The 21,720-nt window shown below is 32.8% G+C and overlaps 4 protein-coding genes across 5 annotated transcripts; 3 read left to right on the plus strand and 1 right to left on the minus strand.

Moving 5' to 3' along the window:
* Positions 1 to 2,597: 2,597 nt before the first annotated feature.
* Positions 2,598 to 4,595, plus strand: LOC131848317 (U6 snRNA phosphodiesterase 1). The gene is made up of 5 exons (XM_059198131.1): positions 2,598 to 2,706; positions 2,790 to 2,932; positions 3,625 to 3,808; positions 3,983 to 4,145; positions 4,422 to 4,595. The coding sequence occupies exons 1-5, from the start codon at positions 2,603 to 2,605 to the stop codon at positions 4,593 to 4,595; spliced, it is 768 nt and encodes a 255-aa protein (XP_059054114.1). The 5' UTR covers positions 2,598 to 2,602.
* Positions 4,596 to 4,607: 12 nt separating this feature from the next.
* LOC131848315 (uncharacterized) lies at positions 4,608 to 6,150 on the plus strand. The gene has a single exon (XM_059198130.1). The coding sequence runs from the start codon at positions 4,608 to 4,610 to the stop codon at positions 5,889 to 5,891; it is 1,284 nt and encodes a 427-aa protein (XP_059054113.1). The 3' UTR covers positions 5,892 to 6,150.
* Positions 6,151 to 8,539: 2,389 nt separating this feature from the next.
* Positions 8,540 to 16,503, minus strand: LOC131848320 (dehydrogenase/reductase SDR family member 4). The gene is made up of 6 exons (XM_059198136.1): positions 16,281 to 16,503; positions 16,021 to 16,198; positions 13,944 to 14,021; positions 13,273 to 13,419; positions 9,808 to 9,942; positions 8,540 to 8,871 (listed from the first exon to the last, which is right to left on the minus strand). The coding sequence occupies exons 1-6, from the start codon at positions 16,403 to 16,405 to the stop codon at positions 8,701 to 8,703; spliced, it is 834 nt and encodes a 277-aa protein (XP_059054119.1). The 5' UTR covers positions 16,406 to 16,503; the 3' UTR covers positions 8,540 to 8,700.
* Positions 16,504 to 18,184: 1,681 nt separating this feature from the next.
* LOC131848321 (uncharacterized protein C16orf52 homolog A) lies at positions 18,185 to 20,185 on the plus strand. Of its 2 annotated transcripts, none has more exons than XM_059198137.1 (3): positions 18,185 to 18,461; positions 19,075 to 19,287; positions 19,904 to 20,185. In XM_059198137.1, the coding sequence occupies exons 1-3, from the start codon at positions 18,359 to 18,361 to the stop codon at positions 20,089 to 20,091; spliced, it is 504 nt and encodes a 167-aa protein (XP_059054120.1). In that variant the 5' UTR covers positions 18,185 to 18,358; the 3' UTR covers positions 20,092 to 20,185. The 2 variants fall into 2 exon arrangements, with proteins under 2 accessions (XP_059054120.1, XP_059054121.1); XM_059198138.1 differs by having other exon boundaries at positions 18,372 to 18,461; positions 19,061 to 19,287.
* The last annotated feature ends 1,535 nt before the right edge of the window (positions 20,186 to 21,720 follow it).

Here is a 21,720-nt window from a genome sequence, read left to right on the forward strand (position 1 = left end):
TCTGTCTCGCTTTCACGTCAAAACTGCTGAACCGATTTAAATGAAATTTGGTACACAGATTGTCTAGACACTGAGAAAGGACATAGGCTACTTTTTAATGCGAAAAAGGGTTGTAAGGGGTTCAAATTGGGGATGAAAGATTGTATGGAAGAATCGTCATTTTTGAAGCTAGAAGCTTGAAACTTATTTGTGAGGCTGCTAATTAAATATAAATAAATATGACATACAAAGTTTTTAAAAATTTTACCCTTAAAGGGGTTAAATAATTAAATAAATTAGGGGATATTTTATTTATGTCAATTTGTCATTGTTGAAGCTAGCAGCTTGAAACTTATTTTTGAGGCTGTTGATTAAATATAAATAAATATGACAATCTAAGCTCGTAAAAATGTTACACTTAAGGGGGTAAAATAAAATAGGGGATGAAAGTTTTTATGTAAATTCGTTATTTTTGAAGCTAGAAGCATGAAACTTATTTTTGAGGCTGTTGATTAAATATAAATGAATATGACAGTCAAAGTTTGCAAAAATGTTACCCTTAAATGGGTAAAATAAAATAGGGGATGAAAGTTTTTATGTAAATTCGTTATTTTTGAAGTTAGAACGATGAAACTTTTTTCATTTGCTGTTTGAGTTAGTTTGAGAAAGCACATAGGATACTTTTGAATGCGAAAAAAGGGTTGTAAGGGTAGATTCAAAGTTGTATAAAGGCAACTATTGAAGTGTCGTATAAAGGTAGCTATTGACGTGTCGTATAAAGACAATTATTGACGTGTCGTATAAAGACAGCTATTGACGTGTCGTATAAAGACAGCTATTGACGTGTCGTACAAAGACAGCTTTTGACGTGTCAGATAAAGGTAGCCACTGACGTGCCAGATAAAGGTAGCCATTGACATGTCATTTAAAGGTAGTTATTGACGTGTCGTATAAAGACAGTTATTAACGTGTATATAGACAGCTATTGACGTGTCAGATTAAGACAGCTATTGACGTGTCTTATAAAGACAGCTATTGACATCCATTACAATTAAAACTAATATATAATGCTCTCATAAGGAGTGTTATGGATTATGGTACATTTATTTTGAAACCTGCTAATGCTACGGCCCTAAAAAAATTGGATAATATTCAAGCTAAAGCTCTAAGGATTATATTGGGCGCCATGAAATCTAGTCCCATTAATGCGATGCAAGTAGAATGTTGTGATCCTCCATTGTATTTAAGGCGTCAGTATTTATCTGATAAATTTTTATTTCGTGTTTTACAGTTTTCTAATCATCCTCTGATCCCTAATCTGCAATCGCTCTCTGATCTTGTTTCTTCATCATCCTATTGGTCTCATAAATCTCTACCTTGCTTAGTAAAAAGTTACAGAACTTTTACTGCCATCCGAGCTCCCACTCATCGATCTCCCTGTCTTCCATTATTTAGTTCAGCATATGAACCTTTAACTTTTACCCCTGATGTTCATTTTGATATTAACATAGAAAAAGAACATCCTAATGTAAATGCAATGTTTAATCAAGTAGTAAACTCTAAATGGGAAAGCCATCATCAAATTTATTGTAACGCATCGAAACACTCACATATAGGAAATGTTGGTGTAGAAATTTACCACTTACAATTTCATATAATTCAGAAAATTAAATTTCCACCAGAGACCTCTGTTTTTACTGGTGAATGCTATGGAATTTTTAAAGCAGTAGAATATATTAGAATTTTTATCTTAAGCAAACTGTTATATTTACGGACTCAAAAAGTGCTCTTCAAGCTCTAATTAAATGTCCATTCAAATCATCTAAACAGTATCCTCTAATTTTTGATATCCAAGATATGTTGAATAGCATTCGTCTCAAAGGACATATTGTATCTTTTATTTGGATTCCGGGTCACTGTGGCATTCGGGGCAACGAAAAAGCAGATTTGCTTGCGAATGAAGCTATATTATCTGGAGATCTTTTTCCTTATAAAAACTTTTGCCATGATCTGACTGCCTTGTCTAAGTCTTGTCTTCATGATTCATGGAGTCAAGATTGGACAATAAGTAGCAAAATTAAAGGGAAACAGTACTGTTTAGTCCAACCGTTTATACCTCTTAAACCGTGGTTTTTCAAATTACATCTTGATAAAAGATCAACTAGTGTTTTGATTCGTATGCGAATTGGTCATGTTTGCAGCCCTGAACATTTAACAAAACTACGTATAAAAGTCAATAATATCTGTGAATGTGGAGAAGATGTGGGTGATCTAAATCATATTGTGTTTTCCTGCTCCTCTTACGATCGTTCTTCATTTATAGAGACACTCATCTCATTAGAAATTCCTTTTCCTTCATCCATTGTATGCCTATTAGCTCATCCTAGTCCTATAATTTATAAATCTCTTGCGTCTTTTATTTCCCATAATAACATTAAACTTTAAAACCCATGATCACTAATTCCGAGTATATTCAAAATTTAACCCGTTCCTTTCCATTATCCCGTCTCGTTTCCTGTTTTTAGTGGCATAATAGGCAACACTAGTCTCTTGCCAAAGAAGAGAAAAAAAAAAATACGACTATACTCAAGAATATTAGGTTATCTGTGGTGAGACTAAATATATGTCATTTTCTTATTGTACTATCCAAATGTCTGCATTATCTTCTCTTTGTGAATACGATTCAGAAGAAAGTGATTGTGATACAAAATCAACAAAAAATAAAAAGTATTATCTTAGTGGTAGTCGCAACTTAGTATATGCTTTACCCTAATCAATATTGTGAAATCAGAAAATGCTTTCTTTTACAGATTAAAATTACGTTTACCAGATTTAAGCGCTGTACCAGTTATCCCTACTGAGAATTATACTGACAACTGCGACTTACATGCAGGACGATTGCGTTCTTTTCCTCATGTGAGAGGAAATTGGTCTTCGTTTGTTTATATACAGTGTATGTTTATAATTTACTACTTTATGTTTTATAGAACTGATCCTTACTCAAATAAACTTAATATAAGCACTATTGAATAGTTATATTTTTTTATTCTACCAGTCTTTCAGAACGCACACTCATCACAAGAGCAATGAGCAAGAAACTTGCATTATACTCTATATATATATATATATCTTATATATAAAATTCTTGTGTGTGTTCATTCCCATACTCTTCCGAAATGGCTTGACCGATTCTCATGAAATTTTGTGAGTGTATTGTGTAGGTCTGAGAATCAGCCAACATCTATTTTTCATCCTCCTAAATGTTAGGAGTAGTCCACCCCTAATTCTTTTTTTATTTTAAGGCAAAACATTGTTTGCCGGGATAGCCAATATATATATATATATATACATATTAATGCCCTTGAGTTGTCAAAGTTATTAAAATTTAGTCAGTTTTTAGGACAACAAAACAGGTTACAGTTTCTGATATTTCACACAGTTTCTGATAAATTTTATTTGGTGATGATTTGAACCATCTATCAGAACCAGATTTTTTAACTCTGTTAAAAAATGTGGTTCTGATATATATTAAAGTTTCATATTAAATTAGACCCAGACTAATATAATAAATAATACTCATACTACTTATTATAAATATATATGTGTAGAATATTGTGTTGTTATTTTGAACAATACTTATTTCAGATACAGAGGATGAGGATTTCTTAAAACTATTTAAAAAATTACAAGCAAAGGTGTTTGAAATTGATGGATCATGTTATAAATGTGACGATTTTCACATAAGTTTATCAAAAACTGTTGTACTGCAATATCATTTGATTACTTCATTTAGTACCACACTACAGAAGATACTCTCAGACTTTGAAAGGTATGGATTGTGCTGGATAATTTATGTTGATGTAAGAATAAACAATATTATCCAATATATATATAAGTAATAAAATTGTTTCTCATAATTCAATTGAAATTGTGCACCTAGGTAAATTCTTGATACAGTTTTAATGTTTTCATATTATGCTATTCCTGTAAATTATTGTTACAGTTTTAAATTGTCTTATGACTCTGTTAAAATTTACTGCAATGAAGAAAATACTAGGACATTTGTTGCACTAGAGGTTGATCATTTCAGCAAGAAATATTTGATGCATATGACAGACAAAATTGATAATGTACTAAAAGAATATAATTTGCCAACATTCTATGAGGTATGTATTTGTGTCCTTATCAGTCACAACACAACTCACAATTTGAACCATAATTATATATTAAATAACTTCAGTAAAATTTCCACCAAACTCTGCTTAATTACACTATATACTATGGTTAATTACACACTATAGTAATTTCTTATAAATTAGAATAATAAATTCAGTGCTTATAATTTGGGTCAAAGATTCTAGAAGAAAATTCTGTATAATATTAATATAAAACAGGTAAAATAGTTTAATGCCAATTGATTAATAAATATATTTTAATTTCAGAATCCATCTTTTCACATGAGCATATTATGGCTAAATGGAAATAAAAAAGCTCAGCTCATTAATATATTGGACAATTTAAATGATATTTTGTTGAATAAAAATCTTAAGACTATACATATTAATAAAGTGAACTGTAAAGTTGGCAATAAATATTTTCAATATTTCTTGCTTTAATATCAAGAAAATATGGACAAAGGCAACATCATAAAAGTGTTCATAAATCCAAATTTTAACAAAAATACAAAACTGAAGAATCAAATAGTGCCTCCTCAAAGTATTATGCATGTCAATCCAAATTTTCCTAAATATGGAATTAATTTGCAAAGTAATACAAACATATATATCAACCCTAACTTTATTAATAGAAATCAGATAGCTGGAGAAGATTTCAAATGTACTAATGAATTAATTAATAGAAATTGGAGTAATAATAGTAAATTGCAAAATGAAGCCCTTGATTCATCATTATGTCAAAATAAAGATAAGACAATTTTGCAGCACACCACTACTAAATCCCGGTATTCTATAGTAAGACAGAATCTAAATAAACAAGAATGTATTCAAAGTTCAGATGACACTAGAACTATAGTCAAAATAAGTAAATATAAATCAGTTCGACTAAACATGAATAATAAAAAAGCACTGGAAGACCATAATAATATTGATAAGAAAATACCCTGTGAGGCTAATAGAACCAAGCATTTTAATAAGAAATACTACAAAGAAAACAGTAAATTCAAATTTGTTAAATATAATACAGAGTCACCTAAATTTACTATGAGAAACTCAAAAATAAATAAACCACCAATGGATATTAAACATGTGGTTAATAGTTCTAAAATAAAAAATATAAAAGGAAATTTAAAGAAAAACAACATTCCTTGCCCTTTATTTAAAAAATATGGAAAATGTTTAAGAATGGCACATGGAAAATGTGAATATATGCATGATAAAAAACATGTGTCTATATGTCGAAAATTCTTAAAAGGAATATGCCATGATAAGCTGTGTCTTCTTTCTCACGAGCTGACATTAAAAAAGATGCCCACTTGTTACTTTTATTTACAGGGAATGTGCACAAAGGAAGGGTGCCCATATCTTCATGTTAAATTAAACGAGAAAACTAAAGTGTGTCCCGATTTTATTAAGGGCTATTGTGAAAAGGGTGATAAATGTTTGAACAGACATGTTAATTTACGTAATAAAAGAAAACTTTTAAATGTAGAAAGTAAATACAAGTCTAATAAATTGAAAGTTAATAAATATTCAGATCATGTAACTAGAAATCGTAATCATGTACAACCAGGCACATCTAATTTGGTACCAAATAACGTAAAGGAAAATAGTAAAGAGACAGATTGTAGATATTATAAAGATACTAAAGTTGATGATAAAGAACCTGAAAAATATGATATTATCAAACCAACACGGTGTAAATTAGGAACATTACCATCGTTTATTAAATTCTAGTAATGTTAGTTACATACTTTGTTATAGTCTTAGAGAGTCATAAACTATCTGCATCTAATTACATAATTTCTTTCATATTTTGTTGTCTCTTCATCGAGTGTAAATTTCATAATTTTCATAAATGAAAATGCGGAGTACATCTACATTTATGAAAAATATAAATGTATGATATTTTGTGCAGATGGTTCAGAGATTACTGTATCTTTTATAGACACTAATAATTAAACAGGTACTTATAATAAATGTATTTTGATTATCACATGTTGTATTTATATCATACTTTAAATATACCTACAGAATACACATTTTACGCTATGCAGTGCGGGCAGTAATCGATTTTTCTAATCAATTAACTTATTAATTAAATAAAAAAATAGATTTAAATCATTGTAAACTGAGCATATTCATGATTACTATAGGAGTAACAGGTTTTGACCAAGTTCAGGCTCTCACAAAGTTGAAACATGATTTATTTACAGTGTAAGGTTCATTGTGAGCAGTAAAATAAATATTATTGCTAGCATTAATTAGTAATAAAATAATTAATTTAAAGGTCTTATAGTATGTACCTACTTGATAAGATTTTGAACTTTGAAGGAATTCACGAAACTTACACTTCGTTCAGCTAGAACAAGAAGGGACTTGAACGAAATAGACTTTGTACAAAGTTTGTTGCATAGGTGCCTCTGTCTCACTTCTTACTGTGTTGCTGATGGTGATGATGGTAAGGTCGATAATTATGATAATGATGTAGTCAACGATGTTGAAAATTCGTCATTATTGTTAGTATCAGTGTCATAATTATTTCCCTGAACCGCGTCGACAAATAATTTTTACTATTATTCATTGGCATGGTAAGCAAGCTGACGGCTCATCTGATGACGATGATGATACCGACGAATACATACATTGTTACAACATCACATCATATAACAGGCACGGTAATAGCATAACGAGCAATACGTCGTCGTGTGATGCCTGCTATGCATTGTCATTCTGTAGTGAGATGTCATGCCTCAATAGCCTGTAATTTCGCTGCCATATCTCCAACCAAAGTGTACATATGGCACATGCGTCTTAGTATACACTTTCCGACACTAAAGTGCGCTGCATTTACGAACCTGACTGGTGAAGTTGAAGTGAATTCTGGAACTCCTAATTAGAATTACGAAACTTTCCTGGTATTGGTGCGTAGAAGTGAAAATTAATCAATATTTCGATCGATCGGCTTTTAACACACGTACTATCTCGATGGATTAGTGTTTAAAAATAATACAGTACAAATATAACATGTAATATTTTTTATTAAATTCAGTATGTATACATATTACTGGAAAGTCCCAAAATATCTTTAAAGCTAAATATAAGAACTACCGTCAAAGTTGCTTTGATTACAATATAATACATTTTAAATAAAAATGCAGTTTTATTGCAACAACCCTACACTTAGTAACATACAAAAATATATTTTATCAACATGTCTCATTAAAGTTTTAATTTAACAGAAATAGGAATTGAAAGTGTCAGGTAAAACAAAATCTAAAAATGTTACTTCATATTTAAGATGTTATAAACGAATATCAATCTTTTAGGTGTATACAGTCGATACAACTGGGATAAATAACCTCTCAATTCCATATGATATCTTATACCTACCCTTACAATAGGGTGGGAAAGAGATTGTTACTAATTTGGACTAATAACAACATTGCTAGCAATGTACAATGTCAGGTTGACATCCACGTGTTCCACCTGGAAACAATCGTGATAAATTAATGGCGAATTGACCACGATGAGCTAAACTAGCTGACCTGCCTTCATACTCATCTTATCATCCTACATATGCGCCCCGCCAGCGCAAACCATTAGCGAAGGTGGGTGCACCGGTCCATTATCACCCGTAAGAAAAAAAACCCCTTACAATAAAATAAAAAAGCATAAAAAACATTTGTAAAAATAATAATTTGTAACAGAAATGATTAACATCCTTAGTTTGATACAAAAACAAACACCACCAAGTTTAATAGTTATTAATAGACCTTAGTAATAATTAAATATGGACTGACATAATGACGGATCTACCACGGTCTTGAACATCATGTTATAATTTGATTTGACCTTAACCCAAAGCATATTAGCATCATATTCTGTATTCATGTTTCAATCATAAACATATCTCAGGTACCTCATACTATAACAGAATTCACCTGTAATATTTTTTAATTATGATGCTTGAAAGAATATTAAATCTATAATAATATTGATTGCAAAGTTAAACTGATTTAATAAACTGCATTAAAAAAGGGATAATAACTTTAATTACGTAAGTATTAAGAGAAGTGTGTCTCCACGTTATAAAATTGCGATGTAGATATTCTTCAGTTCATTCTGTATTCTCCTCTCACCCAAGTGTGATAGGAATATTTTCAATCGAAATTTTGACGTAACTAATTACGTACCATTCTACTTGTTTTATTACCTAAAAATTCATTATAATTCCAATGTCTTGCACATTTTTTAATTTTTTTGGGTATACTGTTGTTCATATCAATGTTTTTCAGTTACGTGTTTATCTAAAACAAACGTTTAACACTTCAATATGTATGGCTTGAGTTGGCAAGCTTTATTTATTGATTTTATTTAGTGATTCGCGTATAATTTTGTGCAAAAAAAAAGTAGTTATATAAAAAAACAACAGGTGAAAGGCGCAGGCCACAACTATTCAGGTAATGGGGTCCATAGTTCAGTAATAAAATTAGTGCATTAGATCCGTCATAACTTCAATATTTGAGTAGTGAACAATATCGATTTACAAATGAGCAACTGCTCCGCCTGCTACAACTATAGTTTCCCCTGTAATGTAACTGGCCTCGTCAGATGACAAGAAAGCTACAGCGTTTGCTATTTCTGACGGTTTCCCAAATCTATTCATCGGTACTATAGACAAACTTTTCTCTGCGGCTGCTTCCGAGCTCGTGATCTAAGTACAATAAAAAAAAAGATTATTTAACATATTTTATTTTTAACTAGCAGAAGCCGTGACATCCTTACATAACTTTTGTATATAATATATTTGTAAACCGATTGGAAAAAAGTTATATTATATTTAACTTATCACAAATGTCCCAAATTGGTTAACCCATTTTTGAGATTAAGAGACAAAAATTTTAGGATCTAGTTTTGGGTTCTATTACGGTGATAAATCACCCAATAATAGATTTAAAAGCTATTATATAAATAAAGCGATACACATTGATCAAAGGTTTATCAATGATAGATATTGACATCATCATGCAGTCGTTATGTTTAGGCACTAATAACTGCGGCCGACTGGAGTAAATATAACTAGAATAACTACAATATCCAAGTCACTAACCCCACACGATAGATAATATTTAGTACCCACTGAAAATAATACCGACAATAATCTCAGGACAATGCACACAGCAATCTACACCCCAGTTAAGCTAGCTAAAGCTTGTGTTATGGGTACTAGAGATAACTGATAGAAATACATAGATATTTTTTTTTCGTAAATACATAGATATATATATTATACATAGGAAACACCCAGACCGATATAAACAATCGTACTCATGAATACAAATGTTTGTACCGTGCGAGGCAGTGTGTCAAACCGCTAGACCACCGAGGCCGTCTCGAGATTTACTCTTCCATATCAAAAAATATATATGAAGTAGTTTAGTTTTGCTATTTCCATGAGGACACAGAACCACTACACCACTTCACTTATTTGAAGTTTCTCGTGAGTTCAAAGAGATATCACAGAGCAAACTCACGAACATTTTAAATTATTACGCGCTTACATTATTATATTACACACAAAAGTCAAAGGAGTAAAAACAGTTATGTAGGCTATAACTAATATATGCAATAAAATAAATATACAACTTACCGCAGAGGCAAATTTCGTAGCTACAATTCCAGGAGCAACACAGTTAACTCTAATGTTGTCATGGACGACTTCACTAGCGATTGATTTCGTTAATCCCAGCAATGTTGTTTTGCTTACGCTGTAGGCACCTAAAGGCTAAAATAATATAGTAAATTAATTATTAAAAAAATGCAAGATACATGTACGAATACTCTACAGAAATTAAAATGGACATGGTTCATAAACGGATAAATAATCTTTGTTTTTTATAATCTGAAAATTGAGGACTAGGTAATGTAGTCGGAACGAGTGTGTTTTGTGAACGGTTGATGGCCCTATGGCAAAAGGCATATGCGATCTTTCGCATGAATACACTGCAAACAATTAGATTAGAAGATATTTACGTATTATTTAATCGAATGATATAGCCCAAGAGCCCACGACTGCCAGACATACGTCATTTTAATAAACATTTTTTCACATATTGCTCGTAACAGTAACTGTCTGGCAATTTAGGAAACTCAGTTTGAGAGAACTCTCATTAATATATATAAATTTCAGCTTTATTAAAATGACGTAAGTTTATTTATAAAATAGTACAGTTTAGGGGGGTCCGGTGGGGGGTTGGAACCACACTAAGGGTCTGGCAACGAGCAGAGCAAGTTATAATACTGTTACGAGCAATATGTGAAAAAATGGAGCATCTTAAAATAACGAATTTGATATGAATTTTTTTACACCTTTGTTACCTGGTACCTGCCAAAGGAACCACGATCCAGGTGTCATGTTTGGGGATCGTTCTTACCTGTGTTGGGGACACACATACAAGAACTTTCACGTTTACTAAAATGACGTATGACTGGCAGTCGTGGGCTCTTGCTCTAATACTAAAACCAGCCATGTGCGAGTGGACTCGGATAATGACGGCTTCGTTGCTGTTATGACCTAAACAATAGTGGATATTTCTGTTACCATCATAATCATCATCATCATCGCAGCCCGGAAGACGTCCACTGCTGGACATAGGCCTCCCCCAAAGGTCTCCACGACGATCGGTCCTGCGCTGCTCGCATCCAATGCCTTCCAGCGATCTTGACCAGATCGTCGGTCCACCTTGCTAGAGGCCTTCCCACGCTGCGTCTTCCGATTCGTGGTCGCCACTCGAGGACTTTACTGCCCCAACGGCCATTTGTCCTACGAGCTATGTGCCCTGCCCATTGCCACTTCAGAGTCGCAATTCTTCGGGCTATGTCGGTCACTCTGGTTCTTCTGCGGATCTCCTCATTTCTGATTCGATCACGCAGAGTAACTCCGAGCATAGCCCTCTCCATTGCCCTCTGAGTGACTCTGAGCTTGTTGATGGAGCCCATACTTAGCGACCACGTCTCTGTTCCGTAAGTCATCACTGGCAACACACATTAGTCGTAAACCTTCGTCTTGAGATACTGCGGAAATTTGGACGAAAAGATATATCGGAGCTTCCCGAACGCTGCCCATCCGAGTTGGATTCGACGATTGACCTCTTTCTCGAAATTGGATCTACCTAGCTGGATAGTTTGCCCTAAGTATAAGTAGTGATCGACAATTTCGAGTGTAGAATCTCCGATTTTTACGGGAGCAGGTACGACAAGGACGTTTGACATAATTTTCGTCTTGTCCATGTTCATTTTAAGACCCACTCATTGTGAGACTCTACTGAGGTCTTCGAGCATTTTGCTTAGGTCTTCCAGGGTCTCAGCCATGACCTCGTGGTCATCGTCGGCAAATCGAAGGTGATTGATGTACTCACCGTTAATGTTGATGCCCAGCCCGCTCCAGTCCAGAAGCTTGAAGACATCTTCCAACGCAGCGGTAAACAGCTTTGGCGATATGACATCGCCTTGTCTGACACCTCGCTGCAGTTGGATAGGCTTCGAATTCTGGTCGTGGAGGCGAACTGACATAGTGGCGTTTTCATACAAACATTTCAACGCTTCGATATATCGATAGTCAATTTGGCACCACTGGAGAGACTGTAGCACAGCCCACGTCTCGATCGAATCAAAGGCTTTTTCATAGTCCACAAACGCCAAGCAAAGTGGCAGGTTGTATTCTTCGGTCTTCTGAATTACCTGCCGCAACGTATGAATGTGGTCTATGGTACTGAAGCCTTTTCGGAACCCGGCTTGTTCGGGAGGCTGGAAGTCGTCAAACCTGCGCGCGAGACGATTAGTGATGACTCTTGAAAACAACTTATAAACATGGCTCAGCAGTGTTACGGGTCTGAAATTCTTCAGAAGCGATTTGTCTCCCTTCTTGAAGAACAGAACCACCACACCCCTTTGCCATGCTTGAGGCGTTTTGCCCTCGAGGATGACGGAGTTGAATAGCTTCTGGAGGATTCGTAGAACAGGTCTACCTCCAGCCCTCAGAAGCTCAGCAGTAACTCCATCATCGCCCGGCGCCTTGTTGTTTTTAAGTTGTTTAAGAGCCATACCAATCTCGTACAGGCTGACGTCCGGGATATCTTCGGTATAGTGTCGGGTTAATTTGGCTCTAGGGTCTTTCGCCGTGTTGCTAACAGGTGCCCGTGTTGTCGTGTATAACTGTCCATAGAACTTCTCAATTTCCCTCAAAAGTTCGGGTTTAGACGATACGATCCTGCCGTCATCCGTCTTAAGTCGCGTCAGCTGGCTCTGTCCGGCAGCCAGATCCCTGTTAAAGACTTTTGAGCCCTTGTTTCTCTCAATAGCCTCTTTTACACAATTTGTGTTAAAGTAGCGTAAGTCACGAGTCAAGGACTTAGAGATCTGCTGCTAAGTTGCCGATACTGGGAAACGTCAGTCGGAGACTGCAGGACCATACTTCGCCTTTCATCCATCAATTTGAGGGTAGAGATAGATATTTTTCCGGTTCTTTCTGCGCGGCGGGTTTTGAAGTGCTTAGACCCAGCCGCACGGACAGTTTCCACGAACCTGTTGTTGTAATCGTCCACGTCAACGCAGTCACCAAGGCTTTCGAAACGGTTTTGCAATTCTAGCTGAAAGCTTTCGGGGTTTTGGATCTGTATAGGTGTAGGGCGGAGCGTAGATTTCATCAGTCGGGATCGTTCGAGTTTCAGATTCAGATTCAATGTGCCTCTTACAATCCGGTGATCACTTCCAATTTTGACGGCATTAGTCACAGAGACATTTGTGTTACCTTTAGTTTCAAATTAAATTGGTTTAAAATAGAACTACACGAATGGTTCGTAAAAATGCTGTTACTGTTTGTTAGGATTGACGTAACATTTAATCATTTAATATTCTGTTTATTAATTTGTAAGTCATTAAGAAGAATTGTAATTTTACATGCCGCCTGGATGTGAGGCGAACTTTTGTGCATTTTGTGCCTTTTTGTTAACTTGTAACATCTACAGTTTAAATCTTAATATATTCAGGCGCAAGATTCTTCTATATGTATAAGTATAACTAATATACGTATCATTTATTACATTTATATACTTACAAACATAGGTTGATAACCAGCAATTGACGCAATGAATACAATACTTCCACCACCTCTTTTAATCAGTTCTGGGTACGCTTCCTTAGCCAATAACCATGCACATTTCACGTTGGTATCAAATATTTTATCCCACGCGTCTTCAGGTGTCTGTAAATAACATGTACCGATTAACACACGAAGGATTCAAGGTAAACGAGATATTAAATGAAGCAGCGTGGAGGTCGTGCCGATTTATTACGTAGATTACGTAGATACGTCAGTGTATATAAATTATCAATATTTTATTATAATTTTAATGGGGGATTTTATTCTTCTATTACATCATTCATTATCACAAAAAATAACTAAATTGGATACTTATGTAGTGAATATTGCGTTTTTGAATTATGTGTTATTTTAATGATAAATCGTCATTAAAAAAGACTAATGCACCAACTTGGTATTACAAATTTTATCATATTGACAAAAATATATATATATACTAGATCATGATATTTTATTAATTAATTAGTTATTGATGAAAATATTAAATAATAATAGAGTGTGTACCAAGAAATATCCGTCTAATGAGTGCAATGGCACCGTCACAATGGTGAACAGTACAACATAATAAGGAAAGAGTACATATGTAGAGGCTAAATTTCAATAATACATATAGATAGTTAATTTACCTCTAGAATTGGTGCAACAGTTGGATTCACTGCAGCATTTGATATCAGAATATCAAGACCACCATATTTACTGTTAGCCTGAAATATAAAATATAGTTAAAAGTATTTCATTAGGACATCCTCTGATAGTTACAACTCAGAATTCGTAACGATGTGTGTTACGCACAAATAAACAACTTATGATGAATGACGATACTGTTCTAATTATTCCGGCTATGGCAACTACTTCAAGGACTTCCACATCTTTCATGTACCCTTATGTGACGACCACATCGTTACGAATTCTGAGTTGTAACTATCAGAGGATGTCCTAATGAAATACTTTAAACGTTTACTTTTACGTAAACACACACATTATACGCACAAATAAACAACATACAGTTTTTGGCTCTTCACTATTTTCAGATTTTATTATATGTAAAGATAATATATTATTATATTATATATACAATATAGATAAAGATTATAAGAATGGCTTTGGTTACCATTGGATAAATGTATTATAATAGATACATGAAAGCCATTTCATTAATATTAAAATGTGTGAAATATTTTGTTGCATTAGTTATTTAAACAGTACAGACAGTACAATAAAGCTTTAGTAAAAAAATACCTTACTATATATGGACAGACAAAATCGAAATCACTTGATATTTAATATTTGACAGCCTAAGTAGTTTAGCCATATAACATACTACTTTACATCTGTTGATTGTGGGTTTGATTATTTGCACAATGCATACATTTGTATTCATGATATGATTGTTTTTATTGGTCTGGGTGCTTTCTGTGTTTTGTAAATTATGCATGTAGGCTTCGAACTAATACTGGAATACATTCGTATTGTAAAATTGGTTAGGTTTTATATTATCTATACATATAAATAAAATTGTATTGCCTGCTTGTAATAACTGAAATAACTGTTTTTTACTACATGCATATGAACGACATTAACACGATACATACACCAAAATAATTTTTTTTGTCTGTTTGTCTGTTTGTTCCGGCTAATCTCTGAAATGGCTGGACCGATTTTGACGGGACTTTTATTGGCAGGTAGCTGATGTAATAAGGAGTAACTTAGGCTATATTTTTTTAGAATAATATAGTTAAATTCCCCGCGGCCGAAGTCGCGGGTGCAGCTTGTTAAAAATTTATAGACTACCTAGTGCTCCTACTTTATATAGATTATGTATACATATATATTATTATTGATATGTATATATTATAATATCTCAAAACTTTTACAAAAGGTATCAGGTATATGAATATTCATTTCCAGTTTCATATTGACAGCCTTGGTAGTGCTAGTGGTTTAGTATACCGCTTTACTATCTGATGGTCGCTCGTTCGAGTCCTTGCACGGTACAAACATTTGTATTCATGAGTATGCCTGTTTGTATCGGTCTGCATGTGCTCTATGTACAATATGTATTTAATTACAAAAAAAAATGCATCTATGTATGTATATCAGATATCTAGTACCCATAATACAAGCTCTGCTTAGCTTGGGACTTAGATGGCATTGTGTGTAGTGTATATTATTATTATACATGCATATTAATATTTGAAATGAAATTTATTAAATCAATTAATCAAATTAGGATCTAAGAAAATCTGCAAAAATGAGACATTTTTACTGGACTTGTATGTTGTGTGACACATACAACAGCCCAAATGAGAGGCTAATTGTGGAGAATAGAGTCCACATTACATGTGCATGTTAGTTAATGTGACAGACAACTTGAAAGTGAGATTGTTGGTCAAAGCAGGATGGATGGCTACATTAATTTTGCATAACACACCAAAAGCTCAGTAATAACTAAAAGCTTAGCAATAAATTCCCAGTACTATACTCAGGTAAGAAGCAGTAGGTAATAAATCTGTAACAGGAACTTAATACAATAGTACAAGTATGTATCTAAAATGCATCCTTTGATGAAATAATGAAAGCTCAAAAGACTACTCAAAATGCTCATTAGAGCATTATCATGGAAAAAATGTGTTTATGTGTGTATTTGACATAATTATATTCAAATAAATAGAATTGTCTGTATTAAGCAAGCAGACTACTTACAATTTCAAATAACTTTTGCCTATGCTCTTTATTGGCTACATGACACACAACTCCTTCAGCAGTGATACCCTCATCACGCAAACTCTTGACAGCATTTCTTACATTCTCTTCTTTTCTACTGCTAACAATTACAGCTGCTCCTTCATTCCCTAGTTTCTTAGCAATAGCATAACCAATGCTGATAACAAAAAATATATACAGATACACAACTGAATACTTTTAAAATATAATTTAATTTTTTGGAACCGTTTTTTGCTCACCCATCAGTTGAAGCTGTTACTATTGCTACCTTCCCATTTAATCTGCCATTATGTACTTCCTTTGCACTCACATTAGAGGGATATATTATGCTTAAAGATTTGGACAATAGTTTGGAACGTATCATGATAACAAATTAGAACAAGGAATTATTTTATAACGTTAAAATAATAGTTATCTTTTAACTGGAATTATACCGAAAAATAGTGTTAACTGTTATGAACGATTTCTAGAGTAGTTAGTTAGTAGTTAGTATTTTAAGTACTATTTAAAATAATCTATATATTTATAAAAATAACAATAAAGATAAATATCAATTATCACATTTACTACAGCTATAAATTATTACCAATGATAAAGTACTTTGATATATATAATTCCAAAGTTCATATTTTTATGATCACATGTCGACGCTAGTTTTGTCAACTGTTGTGTGGTTCAGGAAAGAAGTAGTTCGTTTGATAAAATATTATAGTATATATTACTTGTAAAAAAAACACAACTCATATTTACGGCCTAAACATAATAGAAAATGTCTTCTTGAAAAAGTTAAAAGTTTTAAGATAAATAGTTTATTTAAGAAATATATTATAAACTAGCTGTTCCCGCGACTTCGTCCGTGTGGAATTTAACTTTATTTTTCTAAAATAAAAGTAGTTTAAATTACTCCTTATTACATCAGCACCTGCCAAAAAGTCCCGTCATTTCATTTCAGAGATTAGCCGGAACAAATAGACAGACAGACAAAAATTGTAAAAAATGTTATTTTGGTGTATGTATGTATTTAAATTCATCTGCATGCAGTAAAAAATATTATTTCAATATTACAAACAGACACTCCAATTTTATTTATATGTATAGGTATACAAAACAGGAAAATAGTAATTTATTCAGTGATATTAAAAATAAAAAGTGTAAGAATCTACAATCGAGATCTAAGTTCATTTTATTTTTTCATTTATGTATACACAAATTACTTCTTATTATTAGTTATTCATTAATTCATGTAACTTTGTGGCCGTTTATAGCCATACCATATCATATCTTTCCCATTAACCATGTTGCGCGGCTCTGTAAATAATGATATTCATAATATTAAGTTATTGGTCATATGAATTTTTCGTGAAAACATATATAAAATAATTATCATCACGAAAATTTTATGTTTGAAATTGTTTTTTTTTTTAATTACATAAATTGGCATGTGATGGATAACCTATCTCCTGTGATAGAATCAAGAAGGTTTTAACAATACTGCAGGAGAGCGAACGAACTATAACGTAGTGAGCGTCGAACTATATTAAGCGATTCAAGTCGCGAACGACTACGATCCGACGAATGGATGTCCGAATTGTCAGTAGTAGAGTTGTAGAAAAAATATTTGATTAATTAAAAATGTACATTATATTAACAATACAGATTGAAATTTGTATACATCTTTACTTATAACTAGTTTTCGGTTCCTCTTACCATTCCATTACTCATTTTATTAAACTTTGATTTCCTACGTCCTTTTTCACTTTAACGCGTTACTTTCAATTGCCGCTAATATAATTGGCAAAAACCAGCCTATTGCCAATTGGGAAAAAACTTACCAATAAAACCTAACTTTATATGCACAAACTAAAATAAAAAATAAATAATAGAGATTAAACAACTAAGTGCATTATCACAATCACAAAATAATTGAAAATAAGTATTGAAATTAATCGAAAATAAAAAACGCGCATTGGCATTTAGATTGTTTTAAATATAGATTAAGTATTCGAATAAGATGGAATGGATGGAGAGGGGAGGCCTATGTCCAGCAGTAGACGGTTTCCGGGATGCGATGATGATGATGATTCGAATAAGTCGAATAAGTAATTATTGATTAAATCGATATTTTTACAACACTATTCTTTGTTTATTAATTATGTTCCTTCATATGTTATAAATTTATAAATGTGTCGTTTTTTACGTTAATAAACAATTTATACTTATAAGTTTAATGGAAAAATAAGATGCCAAGTACGCTACGACAAATGTAATGGTCACATTACACTAATATATTTACTTGTACTGTCCTGAAAATTTTAATATGGATAAACTGACAGTAATCTCAGGAACACTTTTCATGACTGCTGATGTATTCGCAATAGTTAGCCTGGCTATGCCTGATTGGATTATAACAGATGTAGGAGGTAAAATTTTTAACATTGTTATTATCCACCAAAAACATTACAAGTACATTTCCCGAATTTTATAAGTTCATAAGGCAGAGTAAGGAATACCTCAGTAAAGCAAGCCTTAATTTAAAGGCATGTTTTGCCTGTTTCAGAGAAATTTTATACTTTTAGTAATTGACTGGGAAAAGTCTTATTGAGAAAAAACTGTTACAAGTTGATCAAATGTTCGACCTCCATGTAGTCCTTTCTAGAAGATGACATAAATTGATAAGAACTCCAACCACATTTATTTTAGTAACATCAATTTATATAATGGCTAGCAATTAGGTATAATTGTTTGATGGCTAGGCATAAATAATAGGATTATTATCCAGTCTATCGCTCTACTTCACCTGACCAGCTCTGCAGCTTTAATAGGGTTTTCTAGAATTAGGGACCTAACTACATTAAATTTTACAACTTACTATAGATAGAGAAGTTATGATGAGAGTCTTGGTATATTTATTACATTTGAATGTTTTGATGGGTAGATGTTTAATCACAAGTAATTATAGTACTTATTCTATCATGATATGTAATGTATGCAAACAGTTTATGCTTTATTGGAATATAAGTTTTCTTTTTAAAGGTGATACTCGACTTGGATTGATGTGGTCATGTATGACATTATATAACAGACCTCAAGTTTGTTTCACCCCAGACCTACAACCTGAATGGTTATTAGCATTAATTTGCATCTTCATTGGATGCATATGTATTACTACTACTGTGATACTTTTAGCATCCAGTCATTTTGATAGAAATGTGATCCCATATGCTCGTTGGGTTGGATTTGCAGCAAGTAAGAGATATTTTTTTAATTTGATGTATAAATTTCTTTACATTCTGGTAAACTTTAATTTTATGTATAAATTTAATAAAAATGGTTTAACAATAAACACTAACAAATATCTTATTATATCTCTTATATAAGCATCTCTTATTAAGCACAACTAGTTACCAACATCAAATATTATTCTTAATATAAAATGTCAAATTTTACTCAAATGAACACATGCAGTAAAATTATAAAGTTGAGAAATTTTATCATTTCTGTTTTCACACACCTGTACAGACATTAAAATATCAAACTTTTTATACAAGAAAATAGAACTATACTAAATAATAGAACTCAACATGATTATTATTATTACAAATGCATTTTATGTGTTTATGCAAGTTGCAATAGTTTGATATTTCAATGTCTGTATAGGTGTGTGAAAACAGAAATGATAAAATTTCTAAACTTTATAATTTTACTGCATGTGTCCATTACATTATAATATACAGATGATTTTAGAAATCAGCTTCATGTAGATTGTAATTTTGAAAATGAAAATAATTGTGCCAAAATGTGATATGTTTCACAAAACTATGTCAATTATGCTTCTGTTATTTATTTCAATTTTCTGTTTCAGTGGTGGTTTTCTGCCTGGCAGCAGTAATATTTCCAATGGGTTTCCATGTAGATGAGATTGGAGGTCAACCATACCAACTCCCAAATAGCCATCAAGTTGGAATCTCATATATATTATTTGTACTCTCATTATGGATAACTGTTATTTCTGAATTATTTGCTGGTAAAGTTTGTTTGCCACATTTCTAAAGGTTTTTTTATTTATTGTTAAAAATGAAATATAATAATACAATTATTTTATCATCATCTATTAAAAAGTTAAAATTACTAAATTTAAATAATTTTTATGCCTGTTTCTGTACACCCTTAAGAATACAATGATTGCAATTAGTTTTAAAAAGGGAATCTAATTTACTAAATACTAGCTGACCCATGCCTACTATGTTGTATGCATAAATAAATAAATGTTGGACGATAATCATTTTTGCATGTGGTGAAATTGAGTGTGTTTTGGTTAGTACTCGAGTGCTATGATTGATTTCCTGACTAAGCCAATTTGGCTATATTATCAACTTCTCTGTATATACTATTATATATTAGATGTAATGTTATTATGTGGGATCAAAATGTATTATCTTTCAGGAGTTCCAACCTGAGTTCAGCCAATATATAACTGCCCATGGGAAAAATCTCTGCTATCTTAGGTCAATTCCCACTAGAGGGAATGCTTGAGCCTGGTACTTATTAGTACTAATGCAACAAAATCTTGACGGGATATTTAATAGTCAGTTTAAAGTGTAAATCTGTAGGAATCATGGGTATCCGCGGAGTATAAGTTGTCCTAAATAAATAGACATACATGTTGCGTAAAAAATATATAGATTACAACATGGTTGCAGACAATCTTTGGACAATTCGCAGCGCTATCTAGTTTCAAGCTGAGCAGAGCTTTTGTTATGGGTACTAGTCAACTGATATAAATACATTTTTTAAACACATATTATTATACATTAAAAACCCGTAGAACGATACAAACAATCCTACTACTACTCATTAATACCAATGTCTGTACAGTGTACAGTGGGAGGAATCGTATCCGTGACCATCGGAAGCGAGGCGGTATGCTGAACTGCTAGACCACCGAGGCCATCTAAGATATGTATTTTCTGGCAATATAAAGATGGTATAACTTTTGTAAATATTCTACAGGCTGGGAAGGAATTATATAGCTAATAATTCCTACTAGGTACTAGTGTTAGCAATGTGTCTACTCTATCAGGTCGATTTCTACATGGCCACTCCCGGAAGCCATTGTGGTTAATACATAGGAAATTCACTATTATGGATTAATTTCATGCTCATCCAACTATCCTCCACCGGTGCTCCGTCAGCATAAAACTACCATCAGCGCAGGTCGGTGGCCCATTCTAATAAAATTCATAAACAGACTATTTCTATAGAAAATTATTTGACTAAAAAAATTGGATGTAATTAGAGTTTTTTGTTTATTACTTCGAAGAGACAGCATCATGTGAGTTCGAGTCGGGCCCACGTCGAATAGTTTTGTGAAATTAAGTTGAGATTCACCTACTCTCTCAATGCTTATCATTACAATTAAATGTTCACTTCGCTTGGATACCACACCATCTTGGTATATCTGGTAATAAAAAAGCTGATCAACTTGCTAATGATGCTGTTCGCGATGGCGATTTATTCCCATTTATGTCAATTACTGTACTAGACCTTGTTGTCAAAAATATACCTGTATGAGGATTGGAATCGGCTTTGGACAATTGAAACTGAAAAGGGGAAGAATTATAGACTAGTACAAGAAACTAGGAATAGTTTCTTGTACTAGATATAAGATATATAAACCTT

Source organism: Achroia grisella, unplaced genomic scaffold (assembly GCF_030625045.1).
Source record: "Achroia grisella isolate CSIRO2021 unplaced genomic scaffold, CSIRO_AGI_Agris_v1 utg546, whole genome shotgun sequence".
Classification (NCBI taxonomy): Eukaryota; Metazoa; Arthropoda; class Insecta; order Lepidoptera; family Pyralidae; genus Achroia; species Achroia grisella.

Bases quoted from the DNA above. Each gene is read 5' to 3' on its own strand.
- LOC131848317 (XM_059198131.1), top strand. From the start codon at position 2,603: ATGTCATTTTCTTATTGTACTATCCAAATGTCTGCATTATCTTCTCTT. The intron at 2,707-2,789 runs GTATTATCTTAG...TTTCTTTTACAG, and splicing joins AAATCAACAAAAAATAAAAA to ATTAAAATTACGTTTACCAG. The intron at 4,146-4,421 runs GTATGTATTTGT...TTTTAATTTCAG, and splicing joins ATTTGCCAACATTCTATGAG to AATCCATCTTTTCACATGAG.
- LOC131848315 (XM_059198130.1), top strand. From the start codon at position 4,608: ATGGACAAAGGCAACATCATAAAAGTGTTCATAAATCCAAATTTTAAC.
- LOC131848320 (XM_059198136.1), bottom strand. From the start codon at position 16,405: ATGATACGTTCCAAACTATTGTCCAAATCTTTAAGCATAATATATCCC. The intron at 14,022-16,020 runs GTAAGTAGTCTG...TTTATATTTCAG, and splicing joins GGCAAAAGTTATTTGAAATT to GCTAACAGTAAATATGGTGG. The intron at 8,872-9,807 runs GTAAGTTGTATA...TATTGTACTTAG, and splicing joins CTACGAAATTTGCCTCTGCG to ATCACGAGCTCGGAAGCAGC.
- LOC131848321 (XM_059198137.1), top strand. From the start codon at position 18,359: ATGGATAAACTGACAGTAATCTCAGGAACACTTTTCATGACTGCTGAT. The intron at 18,462-19,074 runs GTAAAATTTTTA...TTCTTTTTAAAG, and splicing joins GATTATAACAGATGTAGGAG to GTGATACTCGACTTGGATTG. The intron at 19,288-19,903 runs GTAAGAGATATT...TTTCTGTTTCAG, and splicing joins TTGGGTTGGATTTGCAGCAA to TGGTGGTTTTCTGCCTGGCA.